General features: G+C 39.8%; 1 protein-coding gene across 1 annotated transcript; it reads left to right on the forward strand.

The window, feature by feature from the left end:
* Nucleotides 1–5,534: 5,534 nt before the first annotated feature.
* On the forward strand, nt 5,535–26,416 carry LOC145350065 (nuclear factor erythroid 2-related factor 2-like). The gene is made up of 5 exons (XM_080198914.1): nt 5,535–5,614; nt 21,863–22,132; nt 22,327–22,422; nt 22,890–23,066; nt 24,656–26,416. Exons 1-5 carry the CDS (start codon nt 5,573–5,575, stop codon nt 25,907–25,909), a joined length of 1,839 nt encoding a protein of 612 aa, XP_080055040.1. The 5' UTR covers nt 5,535–5,572; the 3' UTR covers nt 25,910–26,416.
* Nucleotides 26,417–27,143: the final 727 nt, after the last annotated feature.

Below are 27,143 nucleotides of genomic sequence, written 5' to 3' on the forward strand. Positions count from 1 at the left end.
CCTGCAGAAGGAATCCTGTATCTCAGCTACAGAGTGACTCAAGGAATAACTTGTTGCATCTTCAACCATCTCAACCAAGTTCCTAGGGCAAAGACTCTGCCAGACAAAGCCAATGAAAGAACTGTGCTATGTCGCAGAGGTTGACTCCCTTTTGAGAAGTAATGCTGACTTCCCCAAAAAGGAATACCTCACCTTGTAATCTGTTAAAAGTGTATGGGAAGGTGAACTGTTCCTTGGTAATGTTTAGAGGTTAACTAACAGAAATACCTGACCCTCACTTTGAAATGAATCCTTAACAATTTATTTATTTAACTAACAAGGAACTTAAACTAAACAAGTAACATACCAAACAAAATAAGATTATAATGGAATGCTGATCAAATAAACATAATATCCATTCGTTAACAAAAAAAAAGAATTCAGTCACTCTCAAAAGAAGTACAATCAGGTTTTGTGGCTTTTGGAAACTTTTTGATTCCTCAGTATGTAAGTTCTTTTTGATTTGGTACCTTTGGCTAGTTAAATGGTACGTTCTCTTAAGAGATATCTGAAGCTGGCAGAGTTGAGAGCTGTTCTCTCCCTCGTGAGGCTTGAGAGGTGGCAGGCCTGCAGTTGCTCTCCCATTTTTTCCCCTCTGCACACTCTTTTATACCTGTGATGACCTATCAATTTTCCTACAATAGGATTGATTTGATGTTGTCAACTTCATCATATTCAAGTCTTATAGGTTCTTGGTAGCTGAGTGCCTACTATAAATTGATTGGGAAAAAAATAGGTTATCTTGTCAAGACTACTGCTAGACATTTTCGTACAGATGTTTCAGCTTGGACTCTGGATGAATTTTCCATTTTAAACCTCCAAGCACTGAAACAAAACACCGGCTTTTAAAGGGAGCACACAATGTTTTTTCCCTCTCACATTTTTACAATTTTTTATATCTTTACCGACATCAAATTCCAACTTCACAAACTCAACTTCGCAACAACTGTCATTGGACAGTGACATACTGGACTCTACTCATATGAATTAATGCCAATCCTTTTTTGATTCTTTTAAGTAGCTTGTAATTTATAACTTCCCTTTCTCTACCTTTCTAGCTTGTATGCTTATGACTGTGAATATTGAGTTGTATCCATCCCCTGGGTTTTGAATATGCTAACAAATCCGAGTTTAGTTTCATCTTAAAGAATTTGCTGTGGGGTAATTTATAAACTGGCATTTGGATACACTCCAATGCTCATTTCAACAAGGGAAAGGATGTGAAAGGAAACAAATTAAATCAGAAATTAAAACTACCACATGGGCAGAGAAGGGAACAGTAATAGTAATTCAATTCACCTCGCCAACGTGTCTATAACAGTTATTTCAAAACTATCTAATCAGTCTGTGAATATAATCATTTTCTGCAGATGGAATTGGAGCAAATATCATCTAAATATTTTTCTTAAATTTAAACTGGAATTTATCTCTCTTCACTTTGATATTTCACAATTATAAATGATTATTTTGGAGGTTCTGTCTAAGTCATGGATCCTCCATAAATGTGTGCTCATTCCAGAAAACTGAGGTTCCAACATAGAGGTTTCCAGCATGGAAACTGGCCCTTTGGCCCAACTTGTCCATGTTGCCCCCTTTTTTAACAGCCCTAAGCTAGTCCCAATTGACTGCATTTGGCCCATATCCCTCTAAACCCATCTTACCCATGTAACTGTCTAAATGCTTTTTAAAAGACAAAATTGTACCCACCTCTACTACTAGCTCTGGCAGCTTGTTCCAGACACTGATCACCCTCTATGTGAAAAAATTGCTCCTGTGGACCCCTCTGTATCTCTTCCCTCTGACCTTAAACCTATGCCCTCTAGTTTTAGATTCCCCTACCTTTGGGAAAAGATATTGACTATCTGCCTTACCTATATCCCTCATTATTGTATGGACCTCTACAAGATCACCCCTCAGCCTTCTATGGTCTAGAGAAAAAAGTCCCAGTCTATCCAGCCTTTCCTTATAACTCAAACCATCAAGTCCTGGTAGCATCCTAGCAAATCTTTACTGCACTCTTTCTAGTTTAATAATTTCTTTTCTATAATAGCTGACCAGAACTGTACATAGTATTCCAAGTGTGGCCTTACCAATGTCTTGTAGAACTTGAACAAGATGTCCCAACAAATAACAGTGGACCCAACACTGCTTCATGAGACACACCGCTGGTCACAGGCCTCCAATTTGAAAAAAAACCCTCAGGCTTCTGTCGTCAAGCCAATTTTGTATTCATTTAACTACCTCACCCTGGATCCCGTGAGATTTAACCTTATGAAACAACCTACCATGCGCTATCTTGTCAAAAGCTTTGTTAAAGTCCATGTAGACAACATCAACTGCACTGCCCTCATCTACCTTCTTGGTTACCCCTTCAAAAAACACAATCAAATTTGTGAGACATGATTTTCCTAATCAGTCCTTGCACCTCTAAATATCTGTAGATCCTGTCTCTCAAAATACTTCCAACAACAACCACAGATATGAGGCTGACTGGCCTGTATTTCCCAGGCTTTTCCCTGCAGGCCTTTTTAAAAAAAGATACAGCATTTGCCATCCTCCAATCTTCAGGCACCTCACTTGTGGCTATCAATGATTCAGATATCTCTGCTAGGGAACCTGCAATTTCCTCCCTAGCCTCCCACAATGTCCTGGGATACACTTCATCAGGTCCCGGGGATTTATCTACCTTGATGCGCTTTAAGACTTCCAGCATCTCCTTCTCTGTAATATGTACACTCCTCAAGACATCACAATTTATTTCCCCAAGTTCCCTAACATCCATGCTTTTCTCAACAGTAAATACTGATGAGAAATATTCATTTAGGATCTCACCCATCTCTTGTGGATCCGCAAATAGATAACCTTATTGATCCTTAAGAGACCCTCCTCTTTCTCTTGTTACTCTTTTGCCCTTTATGTATTTGTAGAAGCATCAAACATCACAAATCTCTTTTAGACCATACCTGATTTTCCAGTCATTGTTTATCCTGAATGAAGTCAACCAGTTAGGTTGGCTGAAGGTCATTCAAAAGGCCACAGTCACAAGAATAGAGACTTCTGGGTTATAGTACAGCTGGACAAGTCGATGAAAGAAATTCAGACTTGAAGACGAGATTATTAAATTAGAAGCATAGGGAGATTCCAAGACTTGGGAATGTGGTTGCAAATGTACAGCATGTGTTGCTGTGAAGTATTGACATGGGGTGATATTATCTAGCCAGACTATGTAATCGATGGCTGAAGCAGTTTTATGTGAGATAGTTCAAGTCTGATCCTCTTAAACAAGAGGTTTCACAATGAACAGGGCATCAAAGATGAAGTTAAGGGAATGGTTGAGCTTGATCAGGGAAGGAAGTGGTCAGTGGCAGAAAAATAGCAATGAAAATAAAAAGCTCAGATGTTCTATGTAGTAATCGTTGGTCGCTGTGTTGGGCAATAATGCTGGGTATATGTTCCTCCATCTTTCTCAACTTGTCTTTGGATGACAATTGAATGCCAATTTGCCAAGGCTCACTCCTCTCCATTGGTATTTGTGGGTATGGATTGGAGCCAAAATATCCAAAGCAGCATCAAACAATCAGAATGTTAGATATATATTAAAAAACAGAAAATGTAGGTTGGCGTCAAGTAAAATAATAATTTCTTTTTTGAAATCCACTGCAAACTTCCAGTATTTTTTGATTTTAATTGTAAAGTACTTGCACTTCCTCAAAAGGAAAAAAAATGGAATATATGCAGTTTTTTCTACCTTAATTGCTCTGGAGTTGCACCTAAACAGCTACAGACCTCATATTTCACTACAACATTTACCTTTGACACACCTTGGAATATTTGATTTGATTTATTATTGTCACATGTATTATCATACAGTGAAAGGTATTGTTTCTTGTGCGCGATACAGACAAAACATACCATTCATAGAGAAGGAAACGAGGGAGTGCAGAATGTAGTGTTACAATCATAGCTAGGGTGTAGAGAAAGGTCAACTTAATGCAAGGTAAGTCCATTCAGAAGTCTGACAGCAGCAGAGAAGAAGTGTTCTTGAGTAGGTTGATACCTGACCTCAGATATGAAGGAAGAATGTGGAAGAGAGAATGTCTGGGGCTGCGTGGGGTCCTTAATTATGCTGGCTGCTTTGCCAAGGCAGCCGATGTGTAGACAGAGTCAACGGATGGGAGGCTGGTTAATCTTATTTGGAAAGTATTTCCATCTTTATTCGTCAGTTTTGACGTTAACCAGCACACTTTTTTCTCCTTTGGAGTAAGCAGGTTGTCAAAATATCGTAAAATTCAAATTGGCAAGAATCGTTTCAGCTCAGAAGGAGGCCATTCAGTCCGTCGTACGACAGACATTCCCTTTGGCATAATATATTCAGATTTAAAATGCAAAAAAAATTCTAAACCAAGTTAAAGGATGAAAGAAACAGCGTGGGTGTAATAATGCAATTGCAGTAGTCTTTAAAAGATTAATTTAGCCTCAGATTTGGAGAAGAGTCCTACTTTGAAATAGTGGAAATAGCACCATTGCGCAATTTCAGGCACGTCATTTAAAAAGGGACTTTTCGCTTATGAATGTTTTCCAGTTCCTCAGGAAGCTTCTGTCTGAGGCGAAGGCCGGCCAGATACAATGTGATGGATTAGATTTCATCAAAGTGCTTATTTTAAAAGCTGTTCAACAAATACTGCTGTCAATTCCAAATTTAAAAAAGATATGCTTTACTGAAGTTATTCACAACCCCCATTGGGTGAAGTGCTTCTGTCCGTTGACATATTTTCCAATGTAGATGATTAAAACGAGAAATATTTACTCATCGTATTTTAATTGCAATATATTACGCGACTATTTCCAAACTTGCGTTTAAAAATATTTTAAATGATAAGATACCACAAATATTGGACAAGTATCGAACTTTCTGGGGGAGGGGTGCACACCAAAGTGTGGAGGCAGAGCACAGGCCATTCCATTTTTATCTTCTGATTCTAATAATGGCCCGCATTATTAGTGATACGGGTGATGGCATAAAAATTAATTGCGTACTTATAATTGGAGATTACAAGCTGTCGGTTGTTGGACGTGGATTTCCTTGTGATTGTGAATGGTGGCTGTGGATGAGGGGATTTGGGTTGAGGTCAGTGAGAAGTGCAGACATCCCAGCCGGTATTGACTCTGGCTGTCACCCCACGTACCCTCCCAGTCTCTGCTCAGACAGTCAGGTTGCACCGGGGCCACATTCTGATCGACACAGTCGGAAAACGAAGGGGGGGGGGGGGGCCGCGGGGGAATTGACAAGGACGTGCGGCGGACTGGGTGGAAGGGATCGATGATTGACAAGGGGCCACGGGCGAATGGCGGAGGGATGGGGCGGGACATGAGGAGTGATTGACAGGCGGACGCGGCTGTCGGTTGGGTTCGGCGGGCGATGGGCGGGGCGGCGAGGGGGCGAGGCGAGTCTCGCGCTGCTCGAGGGGGAAGTGCGCGTCACAAGAGCTGGGAGATCGGGCCGGGTGATCAGCGGTGACTGGGGACAGCGGTGATGGAGATCGAGCGGCCGCCGGTACAGCAGCAGCAGCAGCAGGTACTCCCCGCAGCAACTCCCTCACCCATAGGGTGAGGAGCAGGACAGCAGTTTGGAATAATTCAGGGAGGGAGGGAGACGGAAAATACTTAGCGAAGTAGTCAACTTCCAGATAGTTTAATCCGATCGCCTGACACCAAAGGTCCTCAATGTGGCAGAGATCCATTTACGTTAAAATGTACAGGTTCTTGTGGTTAAAGCAAGTTGGGTGAGTAGTTTGGGATCGGTGTCATTCCTCCCTCCCTCCCTTCCTTCCCTCCTTCCCTTCCTTCCCTCCTTCCCATTCTGCTGGTTGGATTTAACTTCCTCCACACTCCCCCGACATATTTTTTGAACCTGGGTTACTCTGGAACATTGGAAGCTGGGCGTTCACCAGCAGGGTTGTTTCCGATCCTGCGCCAAACTTATTGCAAATTGTGCAAAGTCATTCTAGTGTAACCTTAGTAATAACAGTATTACTGTATTGTGAAAAGGTTGACTGCAAGGTGATTGTGGGTTTCCTCATGTTTCACCCGGCTATGGTAACTTGTGTGTGTGGTTCGGCGCTGCGTTTCTAGTCTTGTGACTTTCTGTAAGGCTTTGGAGGTTGGCTGTCGCCTGACCCCTTGAGGTTTCCAGCTGATCCCAAGCTCTGATCTTGTCTCCACCCACTGGCTTTTACTGTAACTGAAAGCAGGCCAAAAAAAACAAAACTGGCTTGCCTGAAAAGGTTCTGCTTATCAGATATTCAGCAAAAGTAGTGATAAAGACATTCTTACTCCTTCAAACTCTCTCCTTCCACCTCCTCCCATAACCTGTCAAACCAATTGTTCCTCCCTTATTTGCCCTGATATCACAATTGATTGAGCTGTCACGTGCATGTTACATCTGTGTTTGGCTAAGATTCGTCTGACCCTTAGTATGAATTACAGCAATTGTAGAACAACATTTTTTCTCATAGTTAATGATTAATGTCTTGACTAGTTTGCGTGATATTGTGAAATTTTTCTGTACGGTGAAGGTCATGAGCTTCAGATAGAAATCACAGAATACTTGCAGCACTGATAGAGGCCATTTGGCCCATCTCATCCCTACTGGATCTATAGGTTTAAAATAAATTTTGATTGGATAAATAACTATTAACTCAACTCCCTGTATTTATCATATGAAGTAAAGAATGAAAGTGGACTAAACAAACAATAAAGAAGTTTATAAAGAATGGAAGAGGCTTTATGGGCATCCTATTATTTCCTGACTGACCAGGAAAGGTATTTTAATTTATCAGTTTCTCCACGCCTGAAAATTTTTAATCTGTGATTATTTTTGATCTTGTTGGAAGATTCACAGTTGTTCTAAGTTTACCTTGGCTAAGTTACCAAGTGAGACTTGAGGATCAGTCATGTCGGCATTGGTTCAATGCAGAATGTGTTCAACTATGTTTTTTTTTCCTTTTTCAATCAGAAGGATTTGTACAGGTTAAATTTTGTATTCAGATTGAACAACTTGGGACTTTTACCATAACTCAGTTCACATGTCCTCTTTAAAAAGTGCTGTTAAAAAAAAACTTGCCTAGAGGGTCAGAAATCAGTTTGTGTGCTTTTATCCAACACTAACAATTTGTAACTAATTGTTCTTTAATGTAATAAAATATCCCAAGGTGCTTCAAAGGAACGTTGTCAACGTAATTTGACATTAGCCACATGAACTATTAGGACAGGTAGAAATTACGTAGGTTCTGGACACAATCATTGGTGGGAAAATCTTTTAGAGATATTAATTCAGGACAACATTAATTGACATCTGGAAAAATGAGTTTGAAAATGAAAACCAGCACAGATTTGCTAAATCCAAATCATGTTTGACCAAATTGAGCTTTTAGTTGAGTAATGGAAAGGGGCAGATAAGGATAATGTGGTAGAGGTACGCGTATCTAGACCTAATGGCCTGCATCCTAGGTTTTAAAGGACATGGTTGCAGAGATAGTGGGTGGATTGGTTGTAATCTTAAAATTCTCAGATTCTGGAAATGTCCTGGTGTTTTGGAAAGCCACAAACGTAACACCTCAGTTCAAGAAAGGAGGAAGGCAACAAGCAGGAAACTATAGGCCAATTAGCCTAATGTATTTTCTGGGGAAAATGCGAGGAGCCATTAATAAAGATAATGGGCAGGACACTTAGAAAATCAGAATACAATCAGGCAGCATCAACATGGTTTTGTGAAAGAGAAATTGTGTTTTCCCAATTTATTAGAGTTCTTTGAGGATGTAACAAGCAGGATGGATAATGGCAAACTAGTCAATGTAGTGTATTTATGTTTCCAAAAGGTATTCAATAAGATGCCATGTAAAAAGTTCCAAGACGAGAAGAATTTATGGTAGTGAGGATGATATATTAACATGGTTGGAGAACTGTCTAACTAAAACCAAAGAGTTGGACAAATAGGTCACTGTCAGGATAGCACACTGTAACTGTTCATATGCTACAGGGATCAGTGCTGGGGCTAGACTGTTCGATTTATATTAATTTTTTGGATAATGGGACAGACCATATTGTGGTCAAACTTGCTATGTACAGTTTTGGTCACTTTATTTAAGGAGGGATATACTTGCATTGGAAGGAATTCACTATTGCCTACTCCTGCTCCTAGCTTTTAAATTTGAAGGTTCACTAGGCTGATCCTGGAAAGAAGGGTTTGCCTTATGAAGATAGGTTGAGCAGGTTCGGACTGTACTCATTGGAGTTTAGAAGAATGAGAAGTGATATTGTGCATGAGTCACAAAAACCCAGCCTGCAGGTGCAGCAGGTGGTCAGGAAGGCTAATGGGATGCTGGCCTTCATAGCGAGGGGGATTGAATATAAAAGTAGGGAGGTCTTGCTGCAGCTGTATAGGGCATTGGTGAGGCCGCAGCTGGAGTACTGTGTGCAGTTTTGGGCGCCGTACTTACGCAAGGATATTTTGGCCTTGGAGGGAGCGCACAGGAGGTTTACTAGGCTGATACCGGAGTTGAGGGGGTTGAGCTATGAGGAGAGGCTGAATAAACTAGTCTTGTTAGAGTTTAGAAGAATGAGGGGAGATCTCATTGAGACATATAAGATGATGAATGGGATGGATAGGATAGAGGTGGAGAGACTCTTCCCGCTCAGAAAGGACAGTAGGACTAGGGGGCACAGCCTCAAGATAAAGGGGGGGGGGACAGTTTAGAACGGAGTTGAGGAGGAACTTCTTCACTCAAAGGGTGGTGAATCTCTGGAATTCTCTGCCCGTTGAAGTGGTGGAGGCTGCCTCGCTAAATATTTTTAAGATGCGGGTTGATGGGTTTTTGATAAGCGAGGGGATTAAGGGTTATGGGGAGAGGGCGGGAATGTGAAACTGAGCCACGACAGATCAGCTATGATCTTATTGAATGGCGGGGCAGGCTCGAAGGGCTAGATGGCCTACTCCTGCTCCTATTTCTTACGTTCTTATGAAACATATGAGATTCTGATGGAGCTTGACAGGTTAGATGCTGAGAGGATGATGCTAAAAGGAATCAGAGAATTCTTATGAAAACAAGTTTGAAGGGGAAAAGGGTCTAAGATTAGTATCTTAAACTTAAATAAGAGCAAATATATGAGAGTGCAAGATTAGAACTTAGATAGAAAAACTATAGCACAAGCAGGCCCTTTGGCCGATCATATCTCTACCTACTAGGTTTACCTACAACCGTCAATCCTACTAAGTCCCATGAACTCATCTAGAAGTCTCTTAAAAGACTGTATCGAATCCACCTCCACCACCACCTCTGGCAGCTGATTCCATGCACCCACTACCTTCTGGGTGAAAAACTTACCCGTGACATCTCCTCCATACCTACTCCCCAGCACCTTAAACCTGTGTCCTCTTGTGGCAGTCATTTCAGCCCTGGGAAAAAGCCTCTGAGAATCCATCCAATCAATACCTCTCAACATCTTATACACCTCTATCAGGTCACCTCTCATCCTTTTTTTTTCTCCAAGGAGAAAAGACCAAGCTCTCTCAACCTAGTCTGACAAGGCATGCCACCCAATCCGGGCAACATCTTTGTAAATCTCCTCTGCACCCTTTCAGTGGCTTCCACATCCTTCCTGTAATGAGGTGAACAGAACTGAGCACAGTACTCCAAGCGGGGTCTGACCAGGGTCTTATACAGCTGCAGCATTATCTCCCGACTCCTAAACTCAGTTCCTCGATTGATGAAGGCCAGTATGCCATATGCCTTCTTAACCACATCCTCTACCCGCGAAGCCAATTTGAGAGTCCTATGAACCCGGACCCCAAGATTCTCTGATCTTCCATGCTGCTGAGAGTCTTACCCTTAATGTTATACTCCTTCATCCCATTTGACTTGCCAAAATGAACCACAACACACTTACTTGGGTTGAAGTTCTTCTGCCACTTCTTCACGCAGTCTTGCATCCTATCTATGTCACGCTGCAACTTCTGACATCCCTCCAAACTATCCACAACACCTCCAACCTTCATGTCATCGACAAACTTACCAACCCATCCCTCCACTTCCTCATCCAGGTCATTTATAAAAATCACAAACAACAAGTGTCCCAGAACAGATCCCTGAGGCACTCCACTGTTGCCCGACCTTCATGCAGAAAAAGACCATCTACAACCACTCTCTGCCTTCTGTGGGCAAGCCAGTTCTGGATCCACAAAGCAACGTCCCCTTGGATCTCATGCCTGCTCACTTTCTCAATGCCTTGCATGGGGGACCTTATCGAATGCCTTGCTGAAGTCCACATAAACCACATCTACTGCTCTTCCTTTGTCAATGTGTTTAGTCACATCTCCAAAAAACTCAACCAGGCTCGTAAGGCACAATCTGCCTTTGACAAAGCCGTGCTGACTACTTTTGATCATACTATACTTCTCCAAATGTTCATAAATCCTGTCTGTCAGGATCTTCTCCATCAAGTTAGCTAGATTAGCTAGTTGAAGTGAATAGTTATACCTGGCTACGAGGTAGATTAATAGAGCAGAAGTGGCAAACATCTAAGGGGATACTTCAGCATACTCTGAATAAGTATATTCTGACTATAAAAATTTCTTGAGGATGAACCTACCATCAGTGGTGTAAGTAATGTGAATGTTGGACCTCTAGTAGATAAAGGATACAAAAAAATTCCAGTGATAGCTGTAAATGAAGAGATGCAAAGGAGTGGGAATCTTGGTGAAATTACAATCACTAAGGAAGCTGTACTGGTAGTAATATGGGCTGATGAGTCTCTGGGTTCTGAAGGATATCATCCTACAGTTTAAAAGAGATGGCATTTGTGTTAATTTTCCAAAATTCACTGGATTCTGGAAAGATTCCATCAGACTGGAATGTAGTAAATATAAACCCACAGGAAGAAGTCCATAAACAGGAAACTCAGCCGGTTAGCTTGACGTATGTTGTGGGGAAAGTGCTGGAATTGATTAAGGAAGTTAAGGCTGGACACTTAGAGAATCAAGATAAGCAGAAGGGTCAAACATGGTTTTGAGACTAAACTCACGTTTAGCCAATTTATTGGCATTATTTGAAGGAGTAACTTGTGCTGTGGATGAAGGGGAGCCTGTAGATGTACTGTACTTGGATTTCCAGAAGGCATATGATAAGGTGTCACATCAAAGGTTATTTTGGAAAATAAAAGTTCGTGGTGTTGGGGGTAACAGATTGGCATGAATAGAAGATTGGTTGGTAGAAAAGAGTTTGCATAAATTGGTCTTTTTCTGATTGGCAGGATGTGACGAGTGGAGACCTGTAAGGGTCTCAACTTTTTAGAATTTCTATATATCAATGACTTGGATGAGAGGAATGAAGGCACAGTAGTAAATTTGCAGATGACACAAAGAAAGGTAGGAATGTATGTTGTGAAGAGGACTCAAGGTTGCAGATCAATACAGATATACTTCACCTGCCAGATTTTTGCCCAGTCTTAATGTGAGAAAATATGAAATTCACATTGATAGGAAGAGTAAGAAAAGCAAAGTATTACTTAAATGAAGAGTGACTGCAGAATTCCTGAGTTGCTGGGGTTCTAGGTGTTCTAGTGCATGAGTAGAAAATGTTAGTGTGCTAGGAAGCACTTTTAAAATTAGGGGTCACTCTTTTAGGACAGAGGCAAGGAGACTTTTATGCAGTTTTGAACTCCTGTACCTCAGAAGGTGGTGGAAATGGGGTCATTGGTTATTTTGAAGCTGAGATAGCTGGATTCTTGTTAGGCAAGGAAATCAAAGGTTATTGGGCAGTTGGTGGGTAGATGGGAGTATAGCATTTGAACACATGGATCAGTCATGATCTTCTTGAATGGTAGAGCAGGCTTGAGGGGCCAAAAGGCTACCTACTTCCATTTTGTAAATTTGTCTATAAGTAGAGGGAAAAAGAAGTATTTAAAAAAAAAACACAATCTCTCCAAACTGATCTGATGATGAATGAAGTCTAACTTGTGGAAAAATAATTTTCATGGCTGGTCTCTGTAGGATTAGAGGGATATGGCCAAATGCAGGCAATTGGAATTAACTGGGAGGGCACTGTGGTCAGCATGGAACGGTTGAGCCGAAAGACCTGTTTCCCTGCTGTATTGCTCTGACTTTATGGTGGGATATTATAAATAACCATGCACTGTGGTTGGTCAAGGTTGATTTGTTTTAGAGAAAAAATATTATAGTAGGAGACAAACCTATCCAAACGTAGCTTGTTGTAAACTACACGTGCTAGCAGATTTTACCAGCTAAATTAGCTTGATCAGATTTCATTTCCAATCCCATTGCTGGGTATGTATGTCTAGTTATTAGCCACTTTTATGAACTTGAACCTAGTGCAGTACAATCTTTTGCACGCAATATGTGAACTTTCACCTACAGACTTAAGTGATGGGTGAGCACGTATCAGGTTATACAATTTAATTACATGGGTGACTTGCCCCAGTGAACAGTGCTTTTTGTGTTGAATGCAAGTCCTGTGGTGTTGCTCTTCTAAAAATAAGTTGATAATTGTCAACTTATACTTATCCTTTTTATATTAAAGGAACATTATTAGGCATAGTTCGGACATTCTTTGCATTATCTGTCTTGATATTGAAATCAAAAAATAGTATAGTGGGAGCTAAATAATTCTGTTCATAGCTAGTTCTAAATTACACATCAGCAGATTATACCAGCTACCAGTTTGTTCCTGATGTCTCCCTACATTACAACAGTGACCATACTTCAAAATTATTTCATTGGCTGTGAAGTGCTTTAGGATGTCTGAAGTTGCAGTTATTCTTTAATGGGATGTAGTCATTGCTCGCAAGGTCAGCATTTATTGTTGATCCTTAACTGTTCTTATGAGTGCGAGCCATCCTCCTGAAACACTGAAGTCTGTGTGATGAAGATACTCCTACAGTGTTGTTAGGTAGAGGGTTCCAGGATTTTCATCCAGTGATTTAAATTAAAGGATGGTGGTATAGTGCAAATCAGAATGATGTGTGACTTGGAGGGGAATTTCCAAATGGTGGTGTTCTGTTATCCTTCCAGGTAGTACTGTTCATGGGTTTGTGGTATGCTGTTGAAGGGGCCTGATGCAGTGTATCTTTGTACTTCAGTGGTGGAAGGGCTGAATGCTTGGGGTGGTAGAAAGTTGCTAATTAAGTAGACTATTTTGCCATGGATGGTGTTGAGCTTTGAGTATTGTTGAAGCCTTACTCAGGCAATTGAAGAGTATTTCATCGTAGCATTGATTTGTGCCTTCTATGGTGGAAAGGCTTCTGAAAGAAGTTAGAGAGTCAACACAGAATACCCAGCATGTTTTTGTAACCATAGCACTTTCATTGCTAGTATAGTTAAGTTTCAGTTCAATGGCAACCTGGAGGATGTTGATGGTGGGGAATTGGGCAGTAATGATGCCAGTGAACATCAAGGAAAATGTTCAGATTATTCCTTATTGAAGATGGCCATTTCATGGTACTTGTGCAGTGCAAAATTTACTTGCCATTAGTAAGCCCAAGCCTGAATGTTGCCCAGATATTGTTGTAGGCAAGTACGGATTACTTCAGTATCTGAACATTTGAAAATAGAACTGCACACATGCAAGCATGAAAGAGCATCCCCGTTTCTGACCACCTATTGGAGGGAAGATCAATGATGAAGTGATTTAAGATGGTTGGGCCTTATACACTGCCCCAAGGAGCTCCTGCAAAGACATTCAGCGCATTGGCCTCAAACAACAATGGCGGGTATTAAGTTCAAGTATCATAGAATCCCTACAGTGCAGAATGTGGCCATTCGGCCCATCGAGCCTGCACTGACAACAATCACACCTAGGTCTTACCCTCAAATCTACATATTTACCCTACTAATCCCTGAGCCTAAAGAGCAATTTAGTATGGCCAATTCACTTAACTTGCACATCTTTCGACTGTAAGAGGAAACCGGAGCACTTGGCGGAAACCCACGCGGACACAGGGAGAATGTGCAAACTCCACGCGGACAGTAAGCCAAGGCCGGAATTGAAACCAGGTCCCTGGCGTTGAGAGGCAGCGGTGTTAACCGCTGTGCCACTGTTCTTGAGACTTTCCCTGATCCTCATTGACACAAATTTTACAAAGGCTGCTTGGTTAATTCTGTCTTACTCTGAAAGTTAGTATCCACTGTTACTTTGCCCCTGGAATTCAGCTCTTTTGTTCATGTTTAACCCAGACTCAAAGAGCTCTGGAGACAAACGGTTCTGGTGGAACCCAAGCTGAGCATCAGTGAGCAGGTTAGTGCTAAGTTCTGTTTGATAGTACTTGTTTTTAAAAATACAAGGGGAATTTACACTTTAAGTAGGTGTCAATGTTGTAGCTGAATTGGAAATGCTTGTCTAGAGATGCGGCTAGTAAATTGACAGGACGTTGTTGGCTTCCATGGTTTTTGCTGTATACAGTACATTCTGCCATTTCTTGATAACACATGGCGTGAATTAAATTTACTGTAGGTTGTTGGTGGTGGGTACCTCAGAAAGAGGCTGAGATGGATTATGCACTCAGCAATCCTAGCTGAAAATAGATATGCATGCTTCAGTATTCTCTCACTTGCTAGGTTCAGCCATCATGGAGGATGGAGATGTTCATGGATGCTTCATCCTTTTGGCAGCAGAAAGATTAGTAAGAATGAAATCAGGTAGGTTTATCCCTTCCACAGCTCCAGTTGTGCAGATTTGTCTTTCTGGCTCTCAGTGGTGGTCCAACCCAGAGAACTCCTATTCAGAGTATGACCTGTGCCATTGCTATCCTCTGTGCTTCTTCCAAGTGGCTCATCATCTGAGGAAGAGTGGTACGAGGTGAGCAACAGGAGTTTTTCTTTTCAAAGTTGACCTGATGCTCCTGGTCTGCAAAGGGCCTGAAGACAATGTTGAACTTCTGTGCCTCTCCTTAAGCAAGATGCTTAGTCAGCACTCCACATTCAGAGAAAATAGTCCAAGTTCATTACATTCAGGCTGTGTCTGTTTTGATAGTTCAGGTGATATAATTCATCTTTGGCTAGAGCCTCTGCATTTTCTTTTCTATTTGTTGTAATTAAATCAGCTAAAAATATCATAGATGCTTTCCATCTCATGCATGCATGAGACACTATAAAAAAAGACTAAATTGTAAGCAAGTTTATTAATTACATTTGTGTTGGATTGAAACATTTCAATATGAGCTTTACCATGGTTGTGTGTTTACAAGATACCTGTAAGTTTGAAATATCTGATTTTTGCATGTGCAAAAGCAAACTTATTGACATCTTCAAACATATTTGTTGTGGCCTTCAGATGAGATTTTTGTTGCATCTTTCTTGGGTCAAATATGTATGTATCTTGCACCTGTAAAGTATCTGAGAGTTGTTATTGTGGGAGTTGCTCCCACAATAACAACTGAATATCCTCTTGTGCAATGGTACAACCCAGGGATGGAACAAAGCACCTGCTGTTACCAGAACAAGATATTAATTTCTTCTGCATTTCTCTCTTGTGAACAGAGGAAACATAGTCAAATAAAGCCAGACATGAATTGCTGAGCTGATTTATTTTATAGTAAGATTACATATATAAAATAGCTGTACTGAGCTCACTCCATTTAATCCACACCATTTATCTATGTAATTAAACAAAATAAAGAATAAACTACATTAAGCCATGTCAATAGGTCATCTTACTTGATTTGAGAGATCATGGCTTCTACCAGTCAATGTTTTTAACCTTTTTGCCTCAGTGAACCATTACAACTTTCCCTTTGACAAACCTGACCACCTACCCTCACTCTTCCTCTTCCAAAAAATCTTCTGTTATTTCCTGATGTTTATTTGCTAACCCAAGTGGAATTTCCCAGCCTAAGTTGGAAATTGCCCCAGCTGAGTTTGTGAAAAGTTATTGCAGCAATAATAAGTGACAAATTACTAGAGTGTTAAATTATCTTCCGCCTTCAGCAAGGTTTGAAATCTAACCTTTATTTTGCATGTCTGCTGTTCCACAATTGTAACTCTCAAGGTCTAGTTTGTTAGGATATCCCAAAACCTAATAGTTTTACTGTTTTGAATATTATTGTAAATAGAATGTTTGGAGAAAATATTTGTACCCAGCATGTATGAAAACAATTGTTTTTAAATTGAGGCAGAATTATGAAATTGGATTGAATAGCTGGATTAGCCACAGAAATGCTAGAATAGGTCAGAGGTTGGAAATTTTGTGGAGAGCAACTCCCTAAAGCCATGTACATGGCACAAGTCAAGATTGTGATTGAATATTATTCATTTGCCTGAGTACAGCTCCAATAAAAACTGACAACATCCAAGGTAAAGCAGCCCATTTGAATAGCACCCCATTGACCACCCTAAGCGTTCACAGAATGTACTACAGTCACTTTCCAAGGGTCCCTCAAAAGCAATTTCCAAACCTATGACCTGTATCACCTAGAAAGACAAAGGCAACAGCACATATGGGAACATTGTCATTTGCAAGTTCTCTTCCCAAGTTGTATGCCCATTATGACTTGGAACTATATTACTGTTTCTTTAGTGTTGTTGGGTTAAATCCTAGAATACCTTTCCTAATGGCACAGTGAGCATGCCTGGACCATGTGGTCTGCAGTGGTTCAAGAATGCAGCTCACCACCAACTTCTCAGAGGCCTTCACAAAGACTTTGTATAATAAACATCTCATTAGCTGTGTTCTGTTATGAAGGTTCAATTCTGTGTACCAGATTGCCACTGCAGGTCACTTGGAGAATTTGCAGCTTGTGTCCTCCACATGACCGAAAGCAGTTCATGGATGATGAAATACTTTTGAACTATCAGCTGTGTTATAACGCAAGGAAACATGGCAGTCAATTTCTATACAGGAAAATTTCACAGAACAATAATAAGATAAGTGAACTAGATAATCTCTTGTTAGCTTTGGTTGCAGGATAAATATTGGCTAGGACATTTGGACAATTCCAGGCTTGACTTTCATAGTGACATGGGATCTTTTATGCCAACCTGATCATGGATCTAATTTGAAAGATGGCACAGTTGACTATGTAGCAGTCTGTCTGTACAACACTTGAATATCAGTCTCGGTATGTTAAGAAATCTTTGGAGCGGGACGTGAACCCTCAACCACCTGACTCAGATGACTGTGCTGTTACTAAACCGAGCCTGAGGTAACTGTGAAGTATTTTTGAAAAAAGTTCCTGTTAATATTAATTAATATAGAACCTAGAACATTACAGCACAGAACAGGCCCTTCGGCCCACGATGTTGTGTGCATTAGAACACAACATGCACCTAATGCATTAGTTACATTAGAACGGACTTACCTCAACTTGGCTTTTATTGTTACATTCTCAGAAAAAGATGTGTTTAATGTTAAATTTGGAGATCCAGATTTAGTTGGTTAATCAGTTGAAGAGTGTTTAAAAAAAATCCTTTAACAGGCATTCTTCTCCCTCACCCAAGCATCCAAATTACAATATATTTCGGAATAAAGTTAATAAAAGTTTTATACATTTTATTTATTAGTATCATAAGTAGGCTTACATTAACACTGCAATGAAGTTGCTTTGAAAATCCCCTAGTTGCCATACTCCGGTGCCTGTTTGGGTATACTGAGGGAGAATTTAGCATGGCCGATGCACCTAACCAGCATGTCTTTCAGAATGTGGGAGGGAACTGGATGCAGACATCGGGAGAATGTGCAAACTCCACACAGACAGTGACCCAAGCCACGAATTGAACCTGAGTCTCTGGCATTGAGGGGCGGCAGTGCTAACTGTTGTGCCACCGTGCTGCTTTGAATAGGAGATAAGAGGGAGCGGAACGGACGTGACTGTAATCTGAGAGTTTTGTCTGAAGACCATTTTAAATCTGAAGAAATCAGTTGCACTGTCATTACGTTCATTATTATCATCAAACTTAATGCAGCAGCTGATATATTTTCCTTGTTTAAACGTGGTGCTTTGTCCTAAGAGATATGCGTGAATTATTTTTGTTACCCCTTCTCATTTTCAGTATGTTTTGGTATGTTTTCTGTTTGCAAAAGGCCAGCTGTCTATTGTCGTAACACTCTTACTTAGATTCTTTAAGTAAGGCAGATAGAGGTGAATGTTTTAAATGTCTAGCTTTCCTGTTCCTTCAACTTTATACATGCAGCATTTTTTGAACCTGGACTGGTAGTTTCAGGCTTCATTAAATATTTTAAATATCTTTTGCATCTGTAAATTTTGCAACAATTAGAGAAGCATAAAAATTTACTGCCTGGATGAGACCATTTGATGTGAGTGCATATCACTGAAATCAACAAAATTTATTGTGCTATACTACTTGACTTTTGGTGAACATTGGTTAATATTCTGTTCTTTAGGAAATCCTAAATCTCTGGAACTTCTGAGCTGTGACAAAATGAAATTTTTTACCACAATGTTGAGGGATCCTGGATTAAAACTAAAACAAATATGTTTCTATGAAATATTATTGTCAGTAAGGTATGATTATTGTATTTGGCTTATATAAACTACACATCGAGTATTTAGTGATGGATATTGAGGCTCTGGGTGTATGTTGAGGATAATACTAAACATGGATCTATTAGTGAAAATAGGTTAACAGTTAGTTATGCACTTTGGAGAAATATGGAACAAATGTAATTAGTGATTTAAGGTTGTAGATGTCAATAGCGGGACATTACTGTAAAATACATAGACAAAATGTCATTGAGAGTTGTCATGTTTGGTGAATATGGTACTTCTTATCAGTGTCTTCTGGTTTAAACTATTTCCTAAATAAGAGGATTCTTGGATCTGTCATGAGAAACGTGGTTAATTATGGCTACCTGCTCTAAAAATCAAGGGAGTTGCAAAGCCATGGAGATACTTAAATACAACACTGGGAACTTTAAATGTGTGGCCAGCACAAGGGTTGCAAAGCAAGCATGATTGTGATGTGGTTTGGAGGATGTGAGCAACAGGAGTTTTGAACAGGCTGGAGTTGATAAAAGCCTGTGAATTAGGAGTAGGCCATTTGGCCCCTCAAGCCTGCTCTGCCAATTTGATCTCCACTCTACTTTTACAGAAAAGTACTTAATTGGAGGTTGGGCTTTACAAAACTTCATTAAAAGAGGAAAGAGCTGGAGAAGTACAGGAAGGGAATTCCAGGACTAGGGGCCTCAGGCAGTGGAAGGCAAGGTGCCAGTGGAGAAATGATTTTGAAATCACAATTTTAATTTGTAAATCAGTTGGAATTTAAACACCAATCTGATACTTTCATGGTGATCTTCCTTGGTTCCAAACCATGATTTATCAGGTCTATGGAATTTGAATTTAATTTCACAAATGGCTATGGTTGGATTTGACCATTCTCAGATATTTCTAGAACCAGGGCTCACTTTGAAAATAAGGGATCTCTCTGGAATGAGGAGAAATTGTTTCTGAGGGTGTTGGGTCTCTGGAACTCTACTTCGAAAGGCATGGAAACAGAGTTTTTGAATATTTTTAAGGCAGAGAGATTCTTGATAAACAAGGAGGTGAAAGGTTTACCTGGGTAATGTGGGTTGAAGTTACAAGCAGATCAGCCATTACCTTATTGAATGGTAGAATAGACTCAAGTGGCTGAGTGGCCTACTCCTCCTCATTCCTATGTTTGCATTTTCTTGCCTCATTTGGGCCTTGCATGTGATTTCTTTACTTAAAAATAATTAGCTATCAGAATATGGAGGGCAGCTGCCTAGAAAGCAAGTTTCTATACATTTGTGCAGTTTCTTCACTCTTCCTTCTGGAACAATATAAGAATTTGAGGTCAACTCAATTAGGATATGCTATCATACACTAGCGTACAGACTGCAGTGGTCAGCTAACCTCATATAGGAGACAATAAATAGGGAGGAATAGCTCAAATCTAATGTGCTGCAGTTTGAGTTAGCAGATGCACAGAACAGTTAATCTGCTTGTTTTACTCCTCTCTTATTCCTCCTTCCATCCTAGATGGTATGCAAATCAACTCATTCTTGTGGTAACAGGGCAGAGTGGGCATTTCCCTAGTGGACTAAGAGGCAGAACACTGCCTCTCTTCCAGTAAGATGATGCAATATATTGAGCAATCAAGGAAATGAAGATGCCTTCTGTTCAGGCTTTCATAATACATGAATTGTCTACTGTTTCCTTTTAGCTGTAAATGGCAAGGTTTGCATTAGGGTATTGGCTTACTGAAGAGGAATGGAGTACAGGTGAACTGTATATTGTGTATTTTTCATGAAAATGCTTGCCTCTATTCATGTTAAAATACTAAATGTTTGAAATGTACATTTTAAAGTTTCCAATTTTTCAATATAGCATAGGTTATGTGTATAAAACTTGCAATGAAGTTAAACAGGGACTTAATTTAACAGGAGTACCTTTGGTCACCCAGGTGACCAAATACTTGGAATACAAAGATAGCTTTTGTATTTCATGAGTTTTAGCTCCCTGCTCCCTTATTTTCTCTAAAATGACATGCTGTCATTTTAAATATTAATTGCTGCACTTGCTTGTCAAATCAAGTACTGAAGCTAGTTTGTGACAGTTTTAAAATCCTATTCTGTCAGAAGCTTTGAATTTTATTTTCAGTTGGCTGTATGCAGGGAGAAAAGGTTTATTTACTTCAAAGTCTGAAAGTACTAGACCTGACCTTTTGTATTTGAAGTAATGTGAAGTGCCAGTTCCTTTATATTCATTTTACTATAGCTCTGCATGCGCACATTTAAAAAGTGCTTTAAATTAGGAACTAATTGCTTTCTGCTCAGAAACATGGACTTTCATAAATTGCATACCACATGTCTCTCTTTGCTCTCCATTCTCACCAGAAATATCTTTTAGTTCTTGCCCATGTTGAATTTTAAAAATAATGGTTGTCAGTTTCATTCCTTGCAACAGCATGCTGTATGCCCTTGGCTGTGCAATCCTGGAGTCAAATTACAGACCTGTTAAAGTATTTGGAATGAATTAAGAAGGCAAATACTTAAATTTGAAAAGTAGAAGTCATAAAACTTGAATCAATTACTATAGATTGTGGACAACGTTGGCACATACTGCAAATCAGGGAAAAAAAACCTTTGAGTTTGTCACCTGAAATTGAGGCAATTTTAAAATGTTTATTGACAGAAATTCTTTGAGACACAGCTGTGCATTTTTGGATTGATTTTTGTTTGAGACTGAAAATCGTGGGTATTTCTATCTGATGCACTACAAAGCATTTTCATTTTGCTTAGCAGCCAATACCTATGTGGTACTAATCCTCGGTATCGTGGGAGAGTGTGAAATATAACAGAGAAAATTACAGCACATAACAGACCCTTCGGCCCTCCGAGCCTGTGCCAACCATACTGCCCTACTGTACTTAAACCCCCAGCCCTTCTGGGACCGTATCCCTCTGTTCCCGTCCCATTCATGTATTTGTCAAGATGCCCCTTAAAAATCACTATCATATCTGCTTCCACTACCTCCCCCGGCAGCAAGTTCTAGGCACCCAGCACCTTCTATGTTTTTTAAAAAAAAACCTGCCTCATAATCTTCTTTAAATCTTGTCCCTTGCACCTTAAACCTATGCCCCCTAGTAATTGACTCTTACACCCTGGGGGGAAAAAAGCTTGGTTATGAAATGGTTAAGTATTTCCACAACCATCAGACCGATATATGTATAACCAACCTATGGGGTTATTTATGTTTGTACCTGTGACGCAAATGCATTGATGCAGTTCGCTCCAGCACTTTTAATTTGACTTACTTTTTTTTTAATTCTTTTAAACAGAACATTGATTTAATTGACATTCTGTGGAGGCAGGACATAGACCTTGGCGTTGTCCGTGAAGATTTTGATTATAACTACAGACAAAAGGAGTATGAGCTAGAGAAGCAGAAGAAAGTTGAGAAGGAAAAGCAGGAGCAGTTGCAGAAAGAACAAGAGAAGGCTCTCCTGGCGCAGCTGCAGCTAGATGAAGAGACAGGTGAATTTGTTGCCATTCGTCCAGCAAAGCACAGTGAACCTGAAATCCCCAGAGGAATTACAGAACCTGCACAGGTACAAAGACTTTAACAGCTCTGTATGAAACACAGCTCAAACCTGAGGAACTACTTTGCTGTTCCACTAGAGCTAACTTAGTAGTACGTCTAATTCTTAGTTCCCTAAATACACAAAAACATCATACTAAACCTTATTTTTTTTCTTCTTTCCCCAAACTTTTTATATTTGGTTGCTGACCAATTTTAATTTAGACTGCAAAGACAACAGAGAGAGATGATGGAGCTTTGTCGTTTGATGAATGCATGCAGCTTCTCGCAGAGTCATTTCCATTTGTAGAGGACATAGAGGTGAGTTTTTTTCTTACCAGTCCTATCGTCCAACTGAAATTCCTAGAAAGGTGCTGTTTGCTGGACTCCTAATATTTTAATATAACTGTGTACGAAGTGTTGATGATGTTTGTTCCTGTGGTTACAAAGCATGTGATTTTAGTTGTGCTGTAAGAACAGGCATTAATATATAATTCGGATGTTTCTTAAGTAAGTAGTACTTTGGCTATTGGTGGATTTATAGAAATGCAAAACTTGTCCTGTATAACTTATGGATACAGGACAGGATTTGTCTTCTGATTTTACTGTTCCTGCCATAATAACGAAACAGTGTGGAAGCTTGTGAGGAAATGAGGCCATAGGAATTCAGGGAACTTATAGTTCCACTGAAATGTTTGCAACATAACTCAGGAAATGTAGGGGTGACAGGAAGGGTTGGACAGCAACAAAGTGAACTTCTAAGTTTTAAAAAAAAAAATTGTTTCTAGTCTCGTACAGTTGCACTTGAACCTCCAGTTCCAGCTCAGAACAGTCCGCAACCAATGTCTCCTCATCAGACACAGCAAGGAACTACTTCAATGCTTACATCCACATCGCTTGATTCCGACTCTCTGGAGGACCTGGAGCAAACCTGGCAAGAGCTACTGTCAATCCCAGAACTTCAGGTACATACAATAGCTGAATTCAGTGCTTGATAATAGAGGGAGCATGGATGTAATAAACACCAAAGAATTCAGACCTGTAATAAACCATTTGTTCACAGAACAAACCAGTCATTGTTTCTAAGGATATTAATCTGAAATTCAGGGTTCGGCTCAGTTTACTTTTTTTCTTCAGATGTATATTATGTGACCCTAATTTGCGTGTGTGCATGCTCCTAAATGTAGATAACTAGACATTTTAAACAGTAAAAGCTTTCATCCTGTAGAGTGTTTCTACATTTGATTTGCAGGATTTAATCATAATGTGTAGTACTAGTTGAGACAATCAAGAGGGGTGGGGGGGGATGGGTAGGCAATTAGATGGTTATATACAGGCTTTACTGCCTTCTGATTTACAGAAGCTATGTTTTATTTTGAAAGTTGAGACTAGGCCATACTAAGTTGATAGCACAACAAGTATAATTATTTAAAGGGGAAGGAACACAAGTGGATGAGAAATATCCTGGATTTATGTTTCGTCTTTGTGTCTTAATTATAACTTTTCAACATTAAAATTAGGTCCCTGGGAAAACCTTTCACACTCTTGATTTGCGAAACACATCCAATGCAGTAAAATCACCATTTGTTATTGGCTGCCACTGGCTTTATGCATTTGCTGTAGAAAACTTTACATTCTTTTATTAAGATAACCAAACTAATGGCATCAGGATCTTCTAATATTTGAATTTTTGGGGGCTAATCATTTATTGTATTCTTAGTATCCTTAACAAATGGACGTTTATTTGAGAATGTCCTTGTTTCTTGCACTTGCCCTTTTAAGCAGGACAATAATTTTATTGAATTTCAGGCAGTTCCTTATTTTGTCTTTGAATATTTACCAGGCAGGGTTATTCCCAGTCTAAATATAGAATCCCTACAGTCCAGAAGGAGGCCATTTGGCCTATCGAGCCTGCACTGAAGACAATCCCACCCAAGCCCTATCCCTGTAATCCCACATAATTATCCTGCCAATCCCCTGACACTAAAAGGCAATTTAGCACGGCCATTCAACCTAACCTGCACATCTTTCGGAGTGTGGGAGGAAACCCACACTGACACATACAAAATGCCAAGACCAGAATTGAACCTGGGTCCACCATGCTGCATTGATTTTGTTTTTTTTTTTGTTGACTTTTTGACTAGTTGGAACAGTTCTTATTTAAATTTTCTACACCACCGTGCACAGAAACAGGCTAATCGACTGAGCTGCTCTGTGCAGGGATTAATGCTGCACATGGCCTTCCTCCCACCATCTCCTCGATCCATGTCTCCTTCATATTTTTTATGTAGTTTACCTTAAATGCATCTATGCTATTTGCAGAACCATGGAGGTAGTGAGTTGCACAATCTAACAACCCTCAGTAAAGACGTTTCTGCTGAATTCATAGTAACTAATAAATGCGCTGTAATGGTCCCACGATTTAGTCAAGTGGAAAACTTTCTCCACGTTTGCCCTGTTAAACACTTTCATAAATCGTAGACCCTTCAGACAACATCCTTAAGAGGTGAGGGGTGAAATTTGAAACTTACATGTTTGTGTTCTTCCCCCACAGTGTTTATATATGCAGAATGAGAATGTTACTAATGTTGGATCTACTGGATATACTTCCAAGAGTAAAACTCCTGAAGTGCAAAATGACAGCTTCAGCTTCAGTGCGACTCTGCCAGCTGATCATGTGTCAGGCAGTAACACCAGTTTTCTCTCTCTCTTTGATGGTCCCTATGAAGAGATACTGCCATCCGAAAGCCTCACTCTCTTCCAGCCCAAACCAAATGTCTCAGATAGCATGAACCTTTCATTCAATAGTAATCATTTCAATGACTTGTTTTTCTCTACATCCCTGAATACTCAGAGAGGTAGCAACATTTCCCAAGGTGACAATATGAATGAGTCACTTACTGGCATTCTAGATGACCCTCTTCTCAAACAAATCAACATATCTCAGTTGGAAATGAACAAAGATCTTGAGTGTAAGCAGCCACAAAATTTGCGTGAGGTTCTTGATTCAGACTCTGGCTTGTCTATGGGCTCAAGCCCTGGTGGAGCCTCTCCAGGTAATTCAATGCAGTCATCTCTTTGTGGAGATGCTTCTCATGGTTACAGTGATTCTGATGTGGATGACATGGAAAGCAGTTCTGGGAGTGTTCAGCCTGAATTTGCTGAGCTATACCCAATGCAGTTTCAAAATGACAGTAACTATCAGGCACCCTCTCTTCATGATCTTACACAGTCAAATACCAGTCTGAACCTTTACGACAAAGGACTAAAGGATGATCTACCAGTGGGTCCTGGTCACAATAAAGCTCCATTTACCAAAGACAAGTATTCCAAACGAATGGAAGCTCGACTCACCAGGGATGAGCAACGGGCTAAAGCACTGAATGTCCCTTTCTCTGTCAGAAAGATTGTTAACCTTCCTGTTGATGATTTCAATGAAATGGTGTCCAAGTATCAGCTGGGTGAGGCCCAGCTTGCTCTCATCCGTGATATCCGTCGCCGTGGCAAAAACAAGGTAGCAGCTCAGAATTGCCGCAAGCGCAAACTAGAAAACATAGTGGGTCTTGAACATGATCTGGATCAACTTAAAGATGAGAAGGAGGAGCTTCTGCAAGAAAAGGGGGAACATGCCAAAAACCTGCACCAAATCAAACAGCAGCTGAACAATCTGTATCATGAGGTTTTTAGTATGCTCCGAGATGAAGATGGAAATTCGTATTCTCCCAGTGAATACTCGCTGCAGCAGACCAGTGATGGCAGTGTATTCCTTGTTCCAAGGAGCAAGAAACTTGAGATAAAGAGAGAATAAAATTCCAAAGGCTTTGTTTTATTGGACCTTTTTTTAAGAAAAACAAACTTGTATGAATTGCAAATGAGATCTTTTTAATATGTTATTGAGTCTCCTATGCAAAAGAAAACTAACTAAAGCTATTTTTAATGGCAGTTGGTGGCTTAGAGATGAAACAGAGGTAATGGCTGCAAATTGACTCTAAATGATCTTTTCTCCAGTGTTTTTATTTTGATTATTTGTCTACTGCTTATCACACCTCTTTTCTGTTAGTGTTCCTGTATAGTTTTGTAAATACTGCACATTTTATTTATATATGCAGATATCTTATTTGCTATTAAATTGAAGATCTTTCATAGAATTAAAGATTGTATTCGAGTAAGCTAATGTTTCTTCTGTTGCAAGTACAGTACTTATTTTATAACTTTATTACATTTGGCTAGTCAATGAAATAATTGAAAATGTATTATGATTTTGTTCACTTCTTTTGCTTTATATAAAAAAATAAATAAAATGTAACTTCCTTAATGCAAGAGTGTTTGACTGTGTTGTGAAAGTATGACTTCTGTAACTTCAGTATTTACATAGTGAAAATCCAAAAACTGTTGTAGTTTGGATCTATTTCAGTGATTTGTGTAATTGCTGGTCTCACGTATAGTATTTGCTCTAGATAGATAGTCCTGTAGCTCCTTGTTCTCTGGCCTGACCACTTTTGAGACTCTTGTATGATATATCGTCTGCGCTGTTTGCTCTAGTTCTTCAGAGTTGTTTCTTTGAGTCACTTAGAAACAGCCTGTTCTTGGAGAATTAATGAAACTGAGAAGAAAATCTATTCACAACTTTGTGATTCTTTGTTCCTACTGCTTGTTTTCACTTTGCAGAGAATTGCTATCTTGGAACGGTTTTTATAACTCACTTTTTAGTAGTATTTATATGTAATTTAAACACTAGTTTGTGGGAGCAAAAATCAACACTGTGACTACCTATAAATAAATAAGTCATGTTTTTAAGACCAGAACCACCTTCCAAAACTGGCTTCCAAAAACATGACTTGGATAAAAAGCTGCATACAAACTTACCAATGCAGCTACTAGTTTATTTGCTGAACATGTGCATTGGAGTACTTCTTACTTTTGACTATTTCTGAAGCAACCTCCTAAAACATAAGAAATGGCAAGATTAATGTATGTCTAGAACATCCTTGTTTGAGTGTTAACTAGTTCATTTCATTCTTGCATGTATCAAATCTTCTGCA

Source organism: Carcharhinus amblyrhynchos, chromosome 11 (assembly GCF_965287045.1).
Source record: "Carcharhinus amblyrhynchos chromosome 11, sCarAmb.v2.hapA, whole genome shotgun sequence".
Taxonomy (NCBI): domain Eukaryota; kingdom Metazoa; phylum Chordata; class Chondrichthyes; order Carcharhiniformes; family Carcharhinidae; genus Carcharhinus; species Carcharhinus amblyrhynchos.

What these genes read in the sequence shown, in the direction of transcription:
- LOC145350065 (XM_080198914.1), top strand. Translation starts at nt 5,573, where the DNA reads ATGGAGATCGAGCGGCCGCCGGTACAGCAGCAGCAGCAGCAG. An exon ending in TACAGCAGCAGCAGCAGCAG is followed by an intron (nt 5,615 to 21,862) that starts GTACTCCCCGCA and finishes TCTTTTAAACAG; the next exon opens with AACATTGATTTAATTGACAT. An exon ending in GAATTACAGAACCTGCACAG is followed by an intron (nt 22,133 to 22,326) that starts GTACAAAGACTT and finishes ATTTTAATTTAG; the next exon opens with ACTGCAAAGACAACAGAGAG.